This window comes from Erythrolamprus reginae, chromosome 7, assembly GCF_031021105.1.
Source record: "Erythrolamprus reginae isolate rEryReg1 chromosome 7, rEryReg1.hap1, whole genome shotgun sequence".
Classification (NCBI taxonomy): domain Eukaryota; kingdom Metazoa; phylum Chordata; class Lepidosauria; order Squamata; family Dipsadidae; genus Erythrolamprus; species Erythrolamprus reginae.
In genome coordinates this window covers 37501004-37518700 of record NC_091956.1, presented here as the reverse complement: position 1 = coordinate 37518700, position 17697 = coordinate 37501004, and the positions used below count along the sequence as shown (strand labels likewise).

At 47.1% G+C, this 17697-nt stretch overlaps 1 protein-coding gene across 2 annotated transcripts in view; it reads left to right on the top strand.

Moving 5' to 3' along the window:
- RAB28 (RAB28, member RAS oncogene family) overlaps nucleotides 1–17697 on the top strand; it is a 326361-nt gene that overhangs the window by 278730 nt on the left and 29934 nt on the right. Inside the window, exon 6 of one of the 2 annotated variants that reach the window (XM_070757348.1) lies at nucleotides 16728–16805. The exons of the other annotated variant lie outside the window; for it this stretch is intronic. Coding sequence (XP_070613449.1) covers nucleotides 16728–16805 — 78 coding nt within the window. The remainder of the gene's footprint in view (nucleotides 1–16727; nucleotides 16806–17697) is intronic. 2 annotated transcript variants of the gene reach the window in all.

The following is a 17697-nucleotide window of genomic DNA, read 5'->3' as shown; positions in this document are numbered from 1 at the left end:
CGAGGAGCCGAAGATGGGGTAAAGGCAAAGGGGAAACCCCATCTTCGGCTCCTCGCTGCTGCCGCGCTGCGGAGCGGATCAGGTGTTGGGCGGCTGAAGGAACCTTCCCTTGGTCTTCCCGCTTGCCGCTTGCCAGTCCACACACGCCCCCCTGGATGAGCCGGCCACAGGGGCGAGGGGTGGGGATGAAGGGGCAGGACTTCCCGGGCGGAAGGCATGCTCGGCTCTGCCGCTCCAGCCTCTTTCGGCCGAGCCTCCCCGGCCAAGCAGCCAGGGAAGTCGAGCCAGGCGTGGCGGCGGCAGCGCTGCTTCTCCGGTCGCCCGGTCCTCTCCTGCCTCCTGCGCCGATGTTCCCCGCTGCGACGGAAGGCAGTCGCTTGGCTAGGGAGGCTCGGCCGAAAGGGGCTGGAGCGGCAGAGCCGAGCACGCCTTCCGCCCGGGAAGTCCTGCCCCTTCATCCCCACCCCTCGCCCCTGTGGTCGGCGGGGATGAAAGGGCAGGACTCCCTGGGTGGAAGGCGTGCTCGGCTCTGCCGCTCCAGCCGCTTTCGGCCGAGCCTCCCTAGCCAAGCTTCTGCCTTCCGTCGCAGCGGGGAACATCGGCGCAGGAGGCAGGAGAGGACCGGGCGACCGGAGAAGCAGCGCTGCCGCCGCCACGCCTGGCTCGACTTCCCTGGCTGCTTGGCCGGGGAGGCTCGGCCGAAAGCGGCTGGAGCGGCAGAGCCGAGCACGCCTTCCACCCAGGGAGTCCTGCCCTTTCATCCCCGCCGACCACAGGGGCGAGGGGTGGGGATGAAGGGGCAGGACTTCCCGGGCGGAAGGCGTGCTCGGCTCTGCCGCTCCAGCAACTTTCGGCCGAGCCTCCCCGGCCAAGCAGCCAGGGAAGTCGAGCCAGGCGTGGCGCTGGCTGTCAACTTTTCTTTTTAGCACTGGGGAGGCAAGTCAGCTCCTGCCCAGTTTTAAAAAGAAAAGTTGACAGCCAGCGATTGTTCCGCTGCCGCCAGCATGGCCTGGCTGGCAGCGGAAGATGTAACGGAGCCCACGGGGGATTCGCCTTCCTCCCACCCGCAGCCGAGACTGATTGTGGGCTCCTTCGCAACCTCGGAGAGCTTCCGGGGCATGAAAGCTCACGAAAACCAGGAAGCTCTCCGAGGTTGCGAAGGAGCCCACGATCAGTCGGCTGCCGGCGGGAGGAAAGCGAATGCCACGGGGCTGGGCTCGGCTCCCCCCTCGGCTCCCCCCCTTACCAGCCCCGCCGCGGAAGGCTCCATTCTGTTCCCTGCCGGCCCGATTGAGCGGCCGGCGGTCTCCATTCAGGGAACAGAATTAAAAAAAAATTATTTTTTAATATTTTATTTTTTTAAATAATATTTTTTGAAAAACCGCGTTGCAGCGTTTCGCGCTAATCGAGAACGCGCAAGTCGAGGGACCACTGTACAGTGATTTTTCTAATTCCAGGTTAATTATTGATTCTTCTAAGTTTTATTGATGTACAGTAATACCCCGGTTATTGCGTCCCCAACCATTGCGAACAGGGTAATTTGCGATTTTTCAACCCGGAAGTCAAAACACCATCTGCGCATGCGTGCCCTTTTTTCTATGGGCACGCATGCGTAGATGGCGCCCGGCAGATCAGCTGCTGGGCGGCTTCCCTGGGTCTTCCCCCTCTTGCTGGCGGGAGGGCGAGCAGCGGGCATCAGCAAGGAGTTTCCCCACCGCCCACGCAAACTCCTCGCTGCCGCCCGCCCTTCGCCCGCCCACGCCGTTCATTCTCGCCGCTTTGGAGCTGAGTCCTGAAGCGAATTCGCTTCAGGACTCAGCTCCAAAGCGGCGAGAGGGAGCGCCAGCGAACGGTTTGTCCGCGCTCCCTCTCGCCGCTTTGGAGCTGAGTCCTGAAGCGAATTCGCTTCAGGACTCAGCTCCAAAGCGGCGAGAGGGAGCGCCAGCGAACGGCCTGCCTGCCCGCTAGTGAGGAGCCGAAGATTGGGGGCAGCGCGGCTGTTTTAAAACGTCGCCACCGCATGGGGGGCTTGCCAGCACCCCCCGGACCCCCAACCTGGGTTTGGGGGGCTGCTAGGAAGCCCACCATGCCGGCGGCGACGTTTTAAAACAGCCGCGCCGCCCCCAATCTTCAGCTCCTCGCTAGCGCTGCGGAAGTAAAAACACCATCTGCACATGCGCAGATGGTGTTTTTACTTCCGCAGCGCTACTTCGCAAAAACCCGCTCGTTGCGGGGGGTCCTGGAACGGAACCCTCGCAACGAGCGGGGGATCACTGTATTCAGTTCTTGCTTCATTGAATTGTAGCCGCGTGTTTACCCTGTCGTTAGTTTCTTCTATGTTTTTTATTCTTTGGACATTCTGTGTTAGTATCCCTTGGACTTCTTCCATTATTCTATCAAGTTTTTCCATGCGCTCATCAAGGTGTCCCACATGGTCTATTTTTTTAATGTCCTCCTTTATTGCTCCCATAGATCCAGTTAGGACATCATAGTTGCGGTCTATCGACTCTTGCATCGTAATCATCATGTCAAAGAGTGAATTTAAATTGATTGTCGGTGTTGATTGTGAGGGTTGCACCGTAGATGGTTTTTCTGCTAGTGCCATTCCTGTGGTATGCTGGGAAATAGGAGTCGGTGTGTTCTTCTTCCAAGATTTTGTTATAGTGGATTGAGTCGAAGAGGACATCTTGAATTTGTTCAAAATGAGGTCCAATGTGATCATACAGTTTTGAGAATTAGTTATAAAAGGGAATTTGTAAAGATGGTTAGTAGTAAATATTAGTACTTTAAGAAGAGAGTACAAATTATAAGACAAAGTATGAAAGTATCAAATTGTCAAAAAGGATCAATAAATTCTATAGAACAATTCTACTATATATTACAGTATTTAGTAAACTTTAACAAATATGTTATATATATTTTGTTTAATTAATTAGTTAATTAATTCAAAGGTATATTATCTACTATAGTAAGTTATAAATTTATGTAGATAGGTACAAATAGATTAACCCTGTTCTCTATAAAAGTGAGTAAAAGGTATCTAAGTATCTATTATTTATATATCTTTAAGATAGTAATTCTATAAATATAGGAATACAACAAGAAAAAAAGGAAAAGAAAGAGAGATATACAGGTTCAAGTTTTAATTTATAAGATATCTAATAAGCAATGCTAATAAGTAATACACATTAATCTAAGTTAATATAAATGTAATATAAATTCAATATATATTTAAGTTTAAGTATTAAATAGTTTTCTAAATAGAAAAAATAACAGCAGTAATGAAGTATAGTAGTAATTTCTTCTTAGGTATTTATAGGGTTCTATTAGTTGCTTGTAGTAAATTGCAATAGATCCTGTAAGTGTAGAAGTTGTATGGCTGGTTTTAGGTGATGCAATCCCAGGTTAATCCAATATGTGATGTAATAATTCAGTAAGTAAATTAATCCCAATAGTCAGCAGTTATGTCTAATGAAATCGAAATGGATTCAGAGTAATTAAACAGTTGGGTAATTAATCAGAGGGGAATAGTCTGTCTTTGTTGTTGAAATAATCCAATAATGATGAAATCCAAGTGATGAAATATTCCAAATGTTCGATGTCTAAATATCCAATAACAATGTCTAAATATCCAATAACAAGTCTTATTGATATAAGAAATGTCATCTGAGTAGCGTCTGAATATCCAGTAAATAAGTCACATACGTCTACGAAATAGTTACGTCAAGAAAAAAAAGAGAAAACGCAAAAAAGGCAGTAATTCCAAAATGGGGGGGGGGGACGGACAATGTAGAGTAGACACAGGAAAAGTATATAGGAAGGGTATTGTTGTGGTTAGCTCTGGCCCAGCTCCTGCCCCAAGGACTGGGGATGTGGGGGAGACATCCACATGCTGCAGGCCTTTTTTGCCCCCGGTGGAATCCACTGATGAAGGCTCCTCTGACCAAGAAGACATGAGTGACAGGGAGGAGGAGAGTGTGGCAGACAGCTCAGAAGGAGATCAATTATCTAGCTCCTCCTTGGATTCAGAACAAGAGTTAATGATACAGCTATGCATGCGGAGAATGATACATAGGCAACAACAACTGAGAGATTATTATCAAAGAAAATGAGGCCACCTGTGGTTGGGTGGGACTGTGGTAATTAGTGAGGCTGCTATAAAGAGCAGCCTGTGGGTTTGGCCATTGTGGAGGATTATCTGATTGTTGTGTTTCGTGACTGCTTTACTGACTTTGACCTTTTGTGTGCTGATTTTTCCCTGCTTTGAAACTAAACCAGAGCAAAGTGTATTTCACTTTGTGAAAGAAGAAGGACTGTGAATTGCCTCACAGCTGCAAGCTAAGTATCACAGATACTTAGGAAACAGTTATATTGGATCTGGCCTGGATGGACAAATGGACTCCCACCTTTCGTTGGGAGGGTGGACATCATAAACTTTTCATCCTCTTGGGCTCTAACCCTTTTCTAGAGACTGACAGGGGAAAACCTCCTCCCCAGGAAGAGCCAGCTGGGTCCTTAGCAGCAGTTGCAATGAAGGAAAGAGCATTTCCAGATCTCCTGAAGGTGCCCTAGGAATACAAGGACTTGGGAAGAGTTTTCAGTGAGGAAGATTGCAATGAACTGCCCCCTCACCGACCTACAGACTGTGCAATAGAATTTGAACCAGAGGCAACTCTCCCAAAACCTAGGATGTACGCAATGTCACCGAAAGAATTGGGAGAGCTGAGAAACTACATAGACACCAATTTAAAGAGGGGATTCATCCAGCCCGCAAATTCCAGGACAGCAGCACCTGTTCTCTTTAAAGAGAAGGACGGAGGTGTTCACTTAGTCGTTGACTTCAGGAAAATTAATGTGGTATGTGTGCAGAACACTCATCCCCTCCCCCTCATGAAGGACGTACTAAATCATCTAGCCAAGGGAAAATACTTTACCAAGTTGGACTTAAGGGAGGCTTATTACCGCATCAGAATAAAGGAAGGGGATAAGTGGAAAACCGCTTTCAACTGCCCATTAGGGAGTTTCCAATTTCGGGTGATACCATTTGGCCTGAAAGGGGCCCCTGCGGTGTTCATGCAGTACATAAATGAAGTTCTACACGCCCACCTCTACAACGGGGTTCTTGTGTACTTAGATGAAATCCTTATCTACAGCCAGAACCTCCCTGACCATGCCAAATTGGTGAGGCAAGTCTTGAAGAAACTTTTGTCTGCTAAGCTCTATGTGAAACTTTCCAAGTGCGAATTTCACCAGACGTCAGTAGACTATTTGGGATACCACATATCTAGCGAAGGCATAGAGATGAACCCAACCAAGGTGAGGGCAGTGCTTGATTGGCAAGCTCCCTGCACACACAAGCAATTACAGAGTATTTTAGGATTTGCAATTTTTTACCGGCAATTCATTGCAGCTTTCGCAGAAGTTGCCTTACCCTTAACCGAATTACTAAAGACTGGGTCAGCCCCTACTAAGCCAAGACCCTCTCAGCCAGTCAGGTGGACGATGGAATGCCAAAAGGCTTTAGAAAGGCTCAAATGATTTTTTGCAAATTAGCCCATAGAAACATAGAAGTCTGACAGCAGAAAAAGACCTCATGGTCCATCTAGTCTGCCCTTATACTATTTTCTGTATTTTATCTTAGGATGGATATATGTTTATCCCAGGCATGTTTAAATTCAGTTACTGTGGATTTATCTACCACGTCTGCTGGAAGTTTGTTCCAAGGATCTACTACTCTTTCAGTAAAATAATATTTTCTCATGTTGCTTTTGATCTTTCCCCCAACTAACCTCAGATTGTGTCCCCTTGTTCTTGTGTTCACTTTCCTAATAAAAATACTTCCCTCCTGGACCTTATTTAACCCTTTAATATATTTAAATGTTTCGATCATGTCCCCCCTTTTCCTTCTGTCCTCCAGACTATACAGATTGAGTTCATTAAGTCTTTCCTGATACGTTTTATGCTTAAGACCTTCCACCATTCTTGTAGCCCGTCTTTGGACCCGTTCAATTTTGTCAATATCGTTTTGTAGGTGAGGTCTCCAGAACTGAACACAGTATTCCAAATGTGGTCTCACCACATTTTATATAGCGGGATCATAATCTCCCTCGTCCTGCTTGTTATACCTCTAGCTATGCAGCCAAGCATCCTACTTGCTTTCCCTACCGCCTGAGTGCACTGTTCACCCATTTTGAGACTGTCAGAAATCACTACCCCTAAATCCTTTTCTTCTGAAGTATTTGCTAACACAGAACTGCCAATACAATACTCAGATTGAGGATTCCTTTTCCCCAAGTACATTATTTTATATTTGGAAACATTAAACTGCAGTTTCTATTGCTTTGACCATTTATCTAGTAAAGCTAAATCATTTACCATATTACAGACGCCTCCAGGAATATCAACCCTATTGCACACTTTAGAGTCATTGGCAAATAGGCAAACCTTCCCTACCAAACCTTCCCCTATGTCACTCAGAACAGACCCTTGTGGCACACCGCTTGTAACCTGACTTTGCTCAGAATACTCGCCATTAACAATAACTCTCTGATGTCTACGCTTCAGCCAGCTGCAAATCCACTGAACTATCCAGGGATTAATTCCAATCTTCACTAATTTATCTATCAGCTCTTTATGTGGAACCATATCAATGAGATTAGTCTGACATGATTTGCCTTCAGTAAAGCCATGCTGATTTGGGTCCAATAAGTTATTGTTTTTTAGGTGCTGATTTATCCTCTTTTTGAGTAGAGTCTCCATCATTTTAACTACAACTGATGTCAAGCTAACTGGCCTGTAGTTACCTGCAACATCCTGACCCCGAGTGGAAGTTTGTGATCCAGTCCGACGCCAGCGATGTGGCATAGCTGCGGTGCTATTACAAGACAATTGAAGGGGACAGTTGATGCCTTGTGCATACCTTTCCATGAAGCTGACCCCCACCGAGAGGAGGTGGGCTATTTGGGAGAAAGAAGCATTTGCTGTACGTGTAGCGCTGGGGACATGGAGGCATTTTCTGGAAGGCGGAGCCATTCCTTTTGAAGTGTGGACTGACCATAAGAACTTTGAAGCATTAAAGACCCCTCAGAGGCTTTCCCCTAAGCAAGTACGATGGGCCCAATATTTCAGATGGTTCAATTTTACACTGAAACATATCCCAGCTGGGAAGAACCTCATTGCTGATGCTCTGTCATAAAAACCACAGAGAGAGGAAGATGTACATCCAATCATCCCATGTATTTTCCCCCCTCGTGAAAGTAAGGAGAAAACTGCACCTGTCCTCACCTGAGACCAGACAAGGAGACAGGTTCCACCAGGGAATTGGGAATGGGAAAACATATTGGAGTCAGCGTTGCCCACTGACCCGTGGTTCAATGACCATAAGGAAATCCTAACACTGAGGGAAGGGTTGGTTTGGAAGGGAACCAAGCTGTATGTGCCTGCCAGCCTGCGACTAGATATTCTCCAACAGAGTCATGACTCCAGACTAGGGGACCACTTCGGGTTCCTGAAAACATTGCATCTGGCGCGGAGACAGTTCTGGTGGCCCAGAATGAGAGCGGAAGTTGAAGATTATGTGAAAAGTTGTGCCACCAGAAAGCATTGGCCCGGAAAACCCCTCGATTTGCTGTAGCAAGTAACCAACCCTACTAGGCCCTGGGAAGAAATAGCAATGGATTTAATAGTGGAGCTCCCCGAGAGCAAGGGAAACTCTGTTATTTGGACTGTCATCGATTTGTTCTCCAAACAAGCCCATTTCATTGCATGTTCGGGGCTACCCAAAGCCAGACACTTGGCTAAATTATTCTTAAAACACATTTACAGATTTCATGGAGTCCCCCGCAGAATCATATCAGATTGGGGGGCTTCAATTCACAGCCAGATTCTGGAGAGAATTCGTCTGCACCATTGGTTCCACCCAAGGACTTAGTTCTGCATTGCACCCTTCCACAAATGGAGCAGCAGAAAGAGCTAAAACCCTAGTGGAACAGTACCTTAGATGTTATGTGAGTTACCAGCAGAACAATTGGGCTGAATTGCTGCCTTTTGCAGAAGTAGTGTACAACAATTCTATACACAGCAGCATGGGACTAGCCCCTTTCCAGGTTACCAGTGGTCAAGGTTTTGTTCCCATGTTGGAACTACCTACAGAACCTCCCTCGTCTATCATATTGGTGGAGTGGATGGAGAAGCTGAAGAGAGGGCGGGAGAATACCAAGAAGGCGCTGACGGAGGCAGTGCAAGCCTACAAGAAACAAGCAGATAAGCACCGATCTCCCCAACCCCCTTTTCGAGTGGGAGATAAGGTTTTCCTGTCTACCAAATACATTCGGTTAAGGCTGCCTAGCAAAAAGCTAGGCCCAAAATTCCTGGGCCCTTTCCCAATAGTGAAAGTAATCAACCCAATCACGGTGCAGCTTGCGCTGCCTAGAATCCTAGGGAGGATCCACCCTGTATTTCACTGCAGCCTGCTTAAGCCGATGATCAGGTCCAACATAAGGCCACACGCACAGCCGCCCCTTTCCCCTGTAGTGATTCAGGGGGAACCCTACTATGAAGTGAACTCCCACATTTTCTGGGGAAATTTGCAGTACCTAATTCATTGGAAGGGGTACCCTCTGTCGGAGGCTACCTGGGTAAAGAGTCAGGATGTCAGTGCTGATAGGTTAGTCAAGCAGTTCCATGAGAATTATCTGAACAAGCCAAAGGGTCCCAGAGGGGGAAGGTAGGATGGTTTGGAACAGTACTAACTCCTATACTTATTCATCATTCCATGAGACGGGTTTTGTGAGAAGGGAGGCCGCCTGTCAGGCCCAAAGTCATTATGTGAAGTCCAAGGTGGGCCTGACACAGCTTGGGAGTGAGAGAGAGAGAGAGATATGCCACCACACATTCATTTCTCCAGATGCCATAGTAACAAACACAGGAAGGAATCAGGAATCCTGCATAGGATTGGCCCTCATGACTGCACTTGTGGGTGTGGGGATGTGAGATGGGGTTTTGACCTGGATGTAATCTAAGGGACTCAGAGTTGGAATGATTCCAGTCGAATCCAGACATGGCCGTTAATAAATCCTACCCAGTGAGAAGCATAGGCGTGGAATTGTTTTATTTCTCGGAGTGCCATTTTGGTTCGCTGTTGATTGAGGCCGTTGATTGAATGTGACACTGTCCAGGTCCAGCCATGAGTGATATGTATAGTTTTTAGTAGGGTTTTATTTAAGTATTTTAAATTGTTTTTAATGTTGTTTTTTGTTGGAAGCTGCCCAGAGTCCTTTGGAAGTTGGGAGACATATAAGTTTGATTATATACAAACAAACTGACTGGGAGTCCGTGGGAGGTGTGAGCTCCGCCACCTATTTATTGGACCCGTGCCCCTCCTGGCTGGTTTTAGCTAGCAGGGAGGTGACACGAGGCTAGATCCAGGCAGTTGTCAATGCTTCTCTGAGGGAGGGGCCCTTTCTAGCTCCCTTAAAGGAGGCAGTTGTGTGCCCCCTCCTCAGGAAGCCTTCCCTGGATCTGGCTATTTTAAATAACTATCATCCTGCCTCCAACCTTCCCTTTCTAGGGAAGGTTGTTGAGAAGGTAGTGTCACTCCAACTCCTACAGTCCTTGAATGAAGCTGATTATCTCGACCGTCAACAGTCTGGTTTCAGGCACTGCTACAGCACAGAAACTGCGTTGGTCATGCTGACGGATGATCTCTGGTGGGCCCAGGATAGTGGACATTCATCTATCCTAGTGCTTCTTGACCTCTCAGTGGCTTTCAATACCATCAACCATGGTATCCTTCTGCACTGACTGGTGGGATTGGAGTTAGAAGCCACCATATTACCGTTCTCCTATGTCTCTGGTTGGTCGCAGTCAGTGTTGGCAGTGGATCAGAGGTCGGCTCCTAAGTTCCTCCCTTGTGGGGTCCCTCAGGGGTCAGTCCTCTCCTCCCTGCTCTTTAATATCTACATGAAACCATTGGGTGAGATCATCCGACGACACAGGATGAGTTACCATCAGTATGCAGATGACATCCACCTGTATATCTCCACCCTGTGTCAACTCAGTGAAATAGTGGAAGTGATGTGCCAGTGTCTGGAGGCTGTTAGGGTTTGGATGGGTGTTAATAGGCTCAAGCTCAATCCCGACAACACAGAGTGGCTCTGGATTTTGCCTCCCAAAGACAATTCCATCTGTCCATCCATTACTGAGGGGGGGAGACTCTTGACCCCTCAGAGAGGGTCCAAAACTTGGCCCTCCTCCTCGATTCACAGCTGAGCTTAGAACATCATCTCTCAATTATGGCGATGTGGACTTTTGTACAGGTTTACGTGGTGTACCAGTTGCAGCCCTATTTGGACAGGGAGTCTCTTCTCACAGTCACTTATGCCCTCATCACCTCAAGGTTTGATTACTGTGATGCTCTCTACATGGGGCTACCCTTGAAGAACATTTGGAGACTGCAGATGCTACAAAATGCCGCAATATGAGCTGTCATTGGCCCTCCAAGTTATGCCCATGTTTTGGCAACACTCCGCGAGCTTCATTGGCTGCCGATTGGTCTCCGAATGCAATTCAAAGTGTTGGTTATGACCTATAAAGCCCTACATGGCTTAGGACCAGCTTACTTACAGGACCGCCTCCTGCCTCATCTATCCCAGCAGCCGGTTAGGTCCCACAGAGTTGGCCTTTTCCAGGTTCCATCAGCTAGGCAATGCCGCCTGGTGGGGCCTAGGGGAAGACTCTTTCTTTGGGGTGGCCCCAGCCCTCTGGAATCAACTCATTCCAGGAATTTGTACCGCCGCCACCCTCCTGGCCTTCCGCAAAGCTTTAAAAACTCATCTCTGCCAGCAGGCTTGGAGCTGTTGAATGTTACGCCTAGCTCCGGCCAACGATTGGAATGTACATGTGGTATGTTGCTCAATAGTAGTACTTGTGAGAGGGAACTTGGAATCCTAGTGAACAAGCATTTAAATATGAGCCTGTAGTGTGCAGCAGCTGCTAAAAAGGCCAACACAGTTCTAGGCTGCATAAACAGAGGGATAGAATCAAGATTACATGAAGTGTTAATACCACTTTATAATGCCTTGGTAAGGCCACGCTTAGAATATTGCATGCAGTTTGGATTGCCACAATGTAAAAAAGATGTGGAGACTCTAGAAAGCATGCAGTGAAGAGCAACATAGGTGATTAGGCGACTGGAGGCTAAAATATGAAGAATGGCTGCAGGCACTGGGTATGTCTAGTTCATGGGTCAGCAATCTTAAACGTTCAAAGAGCCACTTGGACCCATTTCCCACAGGAAAAAAACAACATACCAGGAGCCCACAAACTGGGTGGGTGTGGCCAACTCGATGTCACTCACTCTCACCCAGTTATCTGTCTCTCTCTCTCCCCCTCTCCGCCTTTCTGCATCTCTGCATCTCTCTCCCTCTCTGTCTCTCTCCCTCTGTCTCTCTCCCTTTCTCATCCCCCACTTTATGTATCATTCTGTATGTGTCTCTATGTCTCTCTCTCCCCTTCTCTCTGTGTTTGTGTGTGTGTGTGTCTCCCCCCTCTCTTCGGGCAACCATCCTCCCCCCCTCCTCACGTGACCTCCTGGCTGGCTGTGGCTGAGCCGGAAGTAGGGAGACCCTCCACAACCGAGCTCCAAAGCGCAACAGGCGCTTGCTTAAGGAGGGTTAGGACACAACAGGATGTAGCTTCTCTCTTGTATTAATTATCTGGCCGTCATTTTGCAGTGTCATCTCCCATCCCCAGCAGCTCTTCGGCTGAGTGCAGGGTACGCCACCTCCAGTCCAAAGCAGCAGTAAGCGAAGGCTGACTTACATGTAAATGTGCTGCAAAGGAAGGTTACAGAGCTACTTTGCTCCTGCGCTCTCTGGTGACCCTCTTTTTCCTCCTCCTCCTTCTGTGACCCCCCTGGCCAACTGTGGTTGAACCGGGAGTGTGCACACACACTGGGAAATTGTCCTCAAGTGAACGCCAATGCTCAGGAAAGATGCATGTAGGATGGGCACTGTTCTGTGCATGACCCTCAGATCAAAAACCCTGACTCAAAAATCTTTTGTTTTATGAATAAATCAAACTCTTTATTGATATAAGCACACATAATGAAAAGCAGCTTTTAAACGGCCAAGAAGAACGGAGTATTTTCTCTTTAGAGCTAAATGTCAGCAATGTCTGGGAAAGGCGCCAAACTCAGCCTAATCAGCATTCCTATATAACACAGTCCATTTATCATTTAAGCATATAAATTTTGCTCACTAAAGTCCCGGCAACAAGCATCCAGCAGAGAAATGAGTTTTATTGTGGCAGAAAGCATAGTTTTAAAGCCTTGTTCAAGCACACCCCCAGTCTCACATCTCTTCCATTGAACAATGTTGAATCCCCATACCCAATTTTCCAAGATCCTTTGCCTTAATACTCCTGGAGGTGACATCACATCACAAAGAGACTAAGTCAATAATACACTAATACCTTTTACAATGCAACTCCTCACTTTCTGAGCAATCTTCTATAGCAAGTGTTCTGGTTTCTAGTAGAACTTTAGCTATTACAAATAACTCTTACTAAATGCAGTATTTCATAAACAAAGAAAATCTATCTTTATTTCTCTTCCCTTCCGTATTCAAAATACAGTTCATACTAGCACATTCCTCTTCCTCCCGTTATCTTTCTTAATTGCATTCCTCATACATTCCTCCCAGCCTTCTCCGTTTAACAAGATTTATGTACTCACGGCATGATTCAAAAACAGCAGAAATGACTGTAAAATAACACAGAATGCATTTGCTTGCTTGGGAGCTGAACAGAAATACCTTTCATTTTATCCCTACAACATTGAAACTCCACCCTTCTTCCTCACTGACCCCCTGATGTACCAAATACATCACTCCAGTATTTAACCCATTCCTCCCCTTAATATCTTCTTCCAATCACCTCTTCCTTACGTTTTTGGACCCTTCTGAATTTAGGATTGACCCAGCGAACATCTGATTCTTCCTTGCTAGATTCTGGACTCATAGCCACATCTTGTGGCTGGCCTCCCACCTGTTCTACTACCTGTAACCCCGGGCCCACCACTAATTCATAAACACTATCTGTATCAGAGTCCTCAATTTCTTCATCATCCTCCAACTGACCAGGAGTATGTACAACAGCGAGGATCTATCCACTGACTTTCTACTCTAATGTCTTCCTCATCCTCCTACTGAGATCACTCCTCTGTTGTAATATCAGCCCCCTCTAGTGGTTCTTCAGGCTCACTCAGGTCACTTTCCCCCTCACTCTCGCTCTGCTTCAGCTGGCAACCCCCCGGACCAATGTTCCCTCTAATTTTTTTTCGGTGTGGGCGGAAAAGTATCGTGTCTGAGCGACAGTCCCTTTGGGACTGGGCGGCATAGAAGAATAAATAAATAAATAAATAAGAAAAAAATTCCCTTCTTTTTTTATTAAAAGAAATTAATAATAAAACAAAACCAAAATCTATTACTATTATTATCTTCTCTTTTTCCATCCCTGTCTCCTCCCCCCCTTGTGTGTGTGTGTGTGTGAACTCTTGAACCATTTCCAATTAGAGGTGAGCTATTGGAAATGGTTCAAGAGTTCACACACACACACACACACACACACACACAAACGGCTGGGAGTTTTTTCTCTGTTGTTATTATTTGGGTGCTTTTTACCATATGCTTTAAATCAAGAGTCATTTCTCTCTCCCCCTCTTGCTCTCTTTCTTTCTCACTTTCTCTCTCCCTCTTTCTCTCTCTCTCTATCTCCCTCTCTCTCATTTTCTTTCTCTCTTTCTATTGCTTTCTTTCTCTCTCACTCTTTCTATCTCTCTTGCTTTCTTTCTCTTCTCTCTCTTGCTAACTCTCTCCCCCCTTTCTCTCTCTCTTTCTCTCTCACTTTTTCTCTCCCTCTCTCTCTATCAGCGAGGGGGCTGTGAGAGCACTTTCTCCGAGCGCTTCGGGAACGCCTGCCCTGCCTCTACTGCAGCCCCCTTGCTGGAAGTCTGGAACGAAAGCGGTCCCAGCGAAGGGGCTGCGAGAGGGGCGGGCATTCCTGAAGCCTGCGGAGAAAGCCCTCTCTTGCAGCCCCCTGGCTGGCAGCGCTTTCATCCCGCAGCCGCCACTGCCGCGAGAAAAGTCGCGCCCCAAGGAAGGAGGCGGTGAAGGAGGAGAGGGGGGGGCGGATCACGCCCCAAGGCAGGAGGCGGCGGAGGAGGAGAGGGGGGAAATCGCGCCCCAAGGCAGGAGGTGGCGGAGGAGAAGAGGGGGCGGATCGCGCCCCAAGGCAGGAGGTGGCAGAGGAGGAGAGGGGGCGGATCGGGCGGGCGGGGGGCAGGGCCTTGAAGCCAGGGGCGCGTTTGGCCATAGGCACCGTGGGGAGGCAGGGGCGGCCGCGACTCCCTTTCCTCCTACTGCCGCACCTCCCCGCCCCGCCCCCCATGGGCTGGCAGGGGGATGGGGAGCACGCACCCATGGAAAAGAGTGCGCAGGGGGGTATTTTGGGACGCGCACAGCTTACGGGGAATGGTGCCCCTGACCCAGGTTATCCAGAGGGACCTGGCTCATCCTCCTCAGAATCTGACATGACCTGAGGTGGACAAGGAGCACTCACAATAGACACCAGCTCGCTTAAGGAGGGTGTCCTCGTGCGTGTGCATACTCCTGGCTCAGCCACAGCCAGCCAGGGGATCATGAGAGAGGAAGCAGGAAGGTTGCTGGAGAATACAGGAGTGAAGCAGTCCTGAACCTTCCTTCACACCCCATTTGCATGTAAGGCAGCTTTCTCTTCCTGCCACTTCGACCAGACGTTTGTGCCTGCTACATTCTTCTGAAGAACTGGAGTCTGAGGTGACACAGCAAGGTGATGACTAGAACATTAGTGCAGGAGAGAATCCATGTCCTGTTGCGTCCTGTTAAGACTCTCCTTAAGATTTGGCGCTTGCTTGAGGATGGTCTTCCCATGTGTGTGTGCGTTGCCAGCTCAGCCACAGCTGGCCAGAGAAGGAAGGAGAGTGCTGGAGCAAAGCGGCCACATTTGCCCATCATGCCACATTTGCCCATCATGCCACATTTGCCCATAAGGCAGCCTTTGCTTCCTGTGGCTTCGGGCTGGAGTCCAAAAAAGAAATAAGAGTGGCAAAGGTTGAGGCCAAATAGTGATGGGACAGGGAGCCATGGCAGAGGGTCCAATGAGACACATGTGACTTCAGAACCGTGGTTTCAGGGGTAAAATTCAGTAGAGTTTGACAGGTTCTGGAGAACCAATAGCGGAAATTTTGAGTAGTTCAGAGAACCCGCAAATACAACCTCTGGCTGGCCCCAGAGTGGGGTGGGAATGGATATTTTGCAGTATCCTTCCCCTGCCACACCCACCAAGCCATGCCACAGAACTGGAAGGGAAAAAAAATCTGAATTTCATCACACTGCGTGTTGCTGACTCCTGGTCTATTTTAATGAAAAGAAGGACTAGAGGTTACGTGATAGCAGTGTTCTAATCTCTCTGGGTCTGCCACAAAGAAGAGGGAATCAAGCTATTCTCCAAGCATCTGAGGACAAGAATCAAGCATCTGAGGACAAGAATCAAGCATCTGAGGACAAGAAGCATTGAGTGGAAACTAATCAGGGAGAGAAGCAACCTAGGACCAAGAAATTTCCTGACAGAACAATTAATCAGTGGAACAGCTTGCCTACAGAAGTTGTGAATGCTTCAACACTGGACATTTTTATTGAATTATCATTTGTCTGAAGTGGTATAGGTCTTCTAGTCCAACCCATTAAGCAGGGGGTTGGACTAGAAGACCTCCAAAGTCCCTTCCAACTCTGTTAATCTGTTCCCCCATCCCCATCTGGGTCCCATCAATTAAAGTTCTATCTGGTCTTCTCATGATCACTTACCATCACAATGGGGAGAGCACAAATTGGGATCCTTAAGTGAGGTGATCATGTGGGCACCTTCTTTAAGAATTGCCATGATTTATGACTGTAGTGGGCAGACTCCATTATGGTAACTCAAGGACTATCAGTATTATTAATTCAATTAAAACAACTGAGCAAGAATTCAAAAACTCAATTAAAACCTGGAAAACCAACTGAGCAAGAATTTATTGCCTGAATATTATCAAGGGAGAATAAAGTGGGGCCCTGTTTTGGTTGCTTTATTTTCTCATATTAATCATTCAGCCCATTTCCCAACTGACTGAAACTATTGTCATTCTATTCTACCTTAATGATCACACAGGAGATGCTAGCACAGAAAATCCTATTTTATATGTAATAAAGTAATACAGGAAGTCATCTGACATAAATACTTTAGGAACAGATCTGTAATACATGTATTGTAAAGTTCTTCTGATTTGTTGAAAGCTGTATTCCTTGATATTTTATAGGCTTTTTAAGTAACAAATGTGCATGTGTCCAGCTTTTCTGTTCATTATTTGTATAGAAAAATGTGCAAAAATTACTTTTGCTAAATGCAGTGAGGTTCAATTATAATTTTGTTTATAATTCAGTTTATAATTCGGATATATATTCTGAATAAACTAATTATGAAAGAATATTCTTATAAATTTAGTATAGATTTGGCTAAAGAATCTTTGCAGAAATATATTATATAGATAATTTCCCCATCATCACTTTTTGTCAATCAAAAGTGTTTTGTTATGTTGGAAATACCTTTAGGGTGTGTATTTGTAATCATTTAAGTATTTCATCTTTTTTAAACAGGTGTTCCTGTGTTTTCAAGGAATTGCAGCTAACCTCCTTGATGTCAAATTAAACAGAGCAGAAATAGAACAATTACAGGTGATAATTCTAATTATTTACACACAGATGTAAAGGTAGCAGGAAGACTATTAGCAGGAGACAAAGATATAAACTGCTCAAAAAAAAATAAAGGGAACATTTAAACAACACAATATAACTCCAAGTAAATCAAACTTCTGTGAAATCAAACTGTCCACTTAGGAAGCAACACTGATTGACAATCAATTGCACATGCTGTTGTGCACATTTAATTTTGTACAGAACAATGTATTCAATGAGAATACAGTAATACCTTGTCTTACGAACTTAATTGTTCTGGGACAAGGTTCGTAAGGTGAAAAGTTTGTAAGATGAAGCAATGTTTCCCATAGGAATCAATGGAAAAGCCCGCCCCGCCCCTCTCACAGCCCCTTCACTGGAAGCGCTTTCGTCCAGGGCTGTCAGCGAAGGGGCTGCAGGAGAGGCAGGGCAGGCGTTCCCAAAGTGCTCGGAGAAAGCGCTCTTGCAGCCGCTTTGCTCGGAGTGCTTTGTCTGAGCTCTTCCAGAACGCCTGCCCCACTTCTCCTGCAGCCGCCTTCGCTGACAACCCAGGACAAAAGCGCTCCCAGTGAAGGGGCTGCAAGAGAGGTGGCCGGGTGTTCCAGAAGCGCTTGGAGAAAGCGCTCCCTGCGAGAATGCTTTCTCCGAGCACTTTGGGAACACCTGCCCCACCTCTCCTGCAGCCCCTTCATTGACAGCCCTGGACGAAAGCGCTCCCAGCGAAGGGGCTGCGAGAGGGGCAGGGTGGGCATTCCGGAAGCACTCGGAGAAAGCACTCCCAGCAAAGCAGCTGCAAAAACGCTTTCTCCGAGCGGCGAATCCCGATGGGGGCTGTAATCAAGTGTGAAATCCCAGCGGTGACATCACAGGGCAGGGAAATCCCTATGGCAGA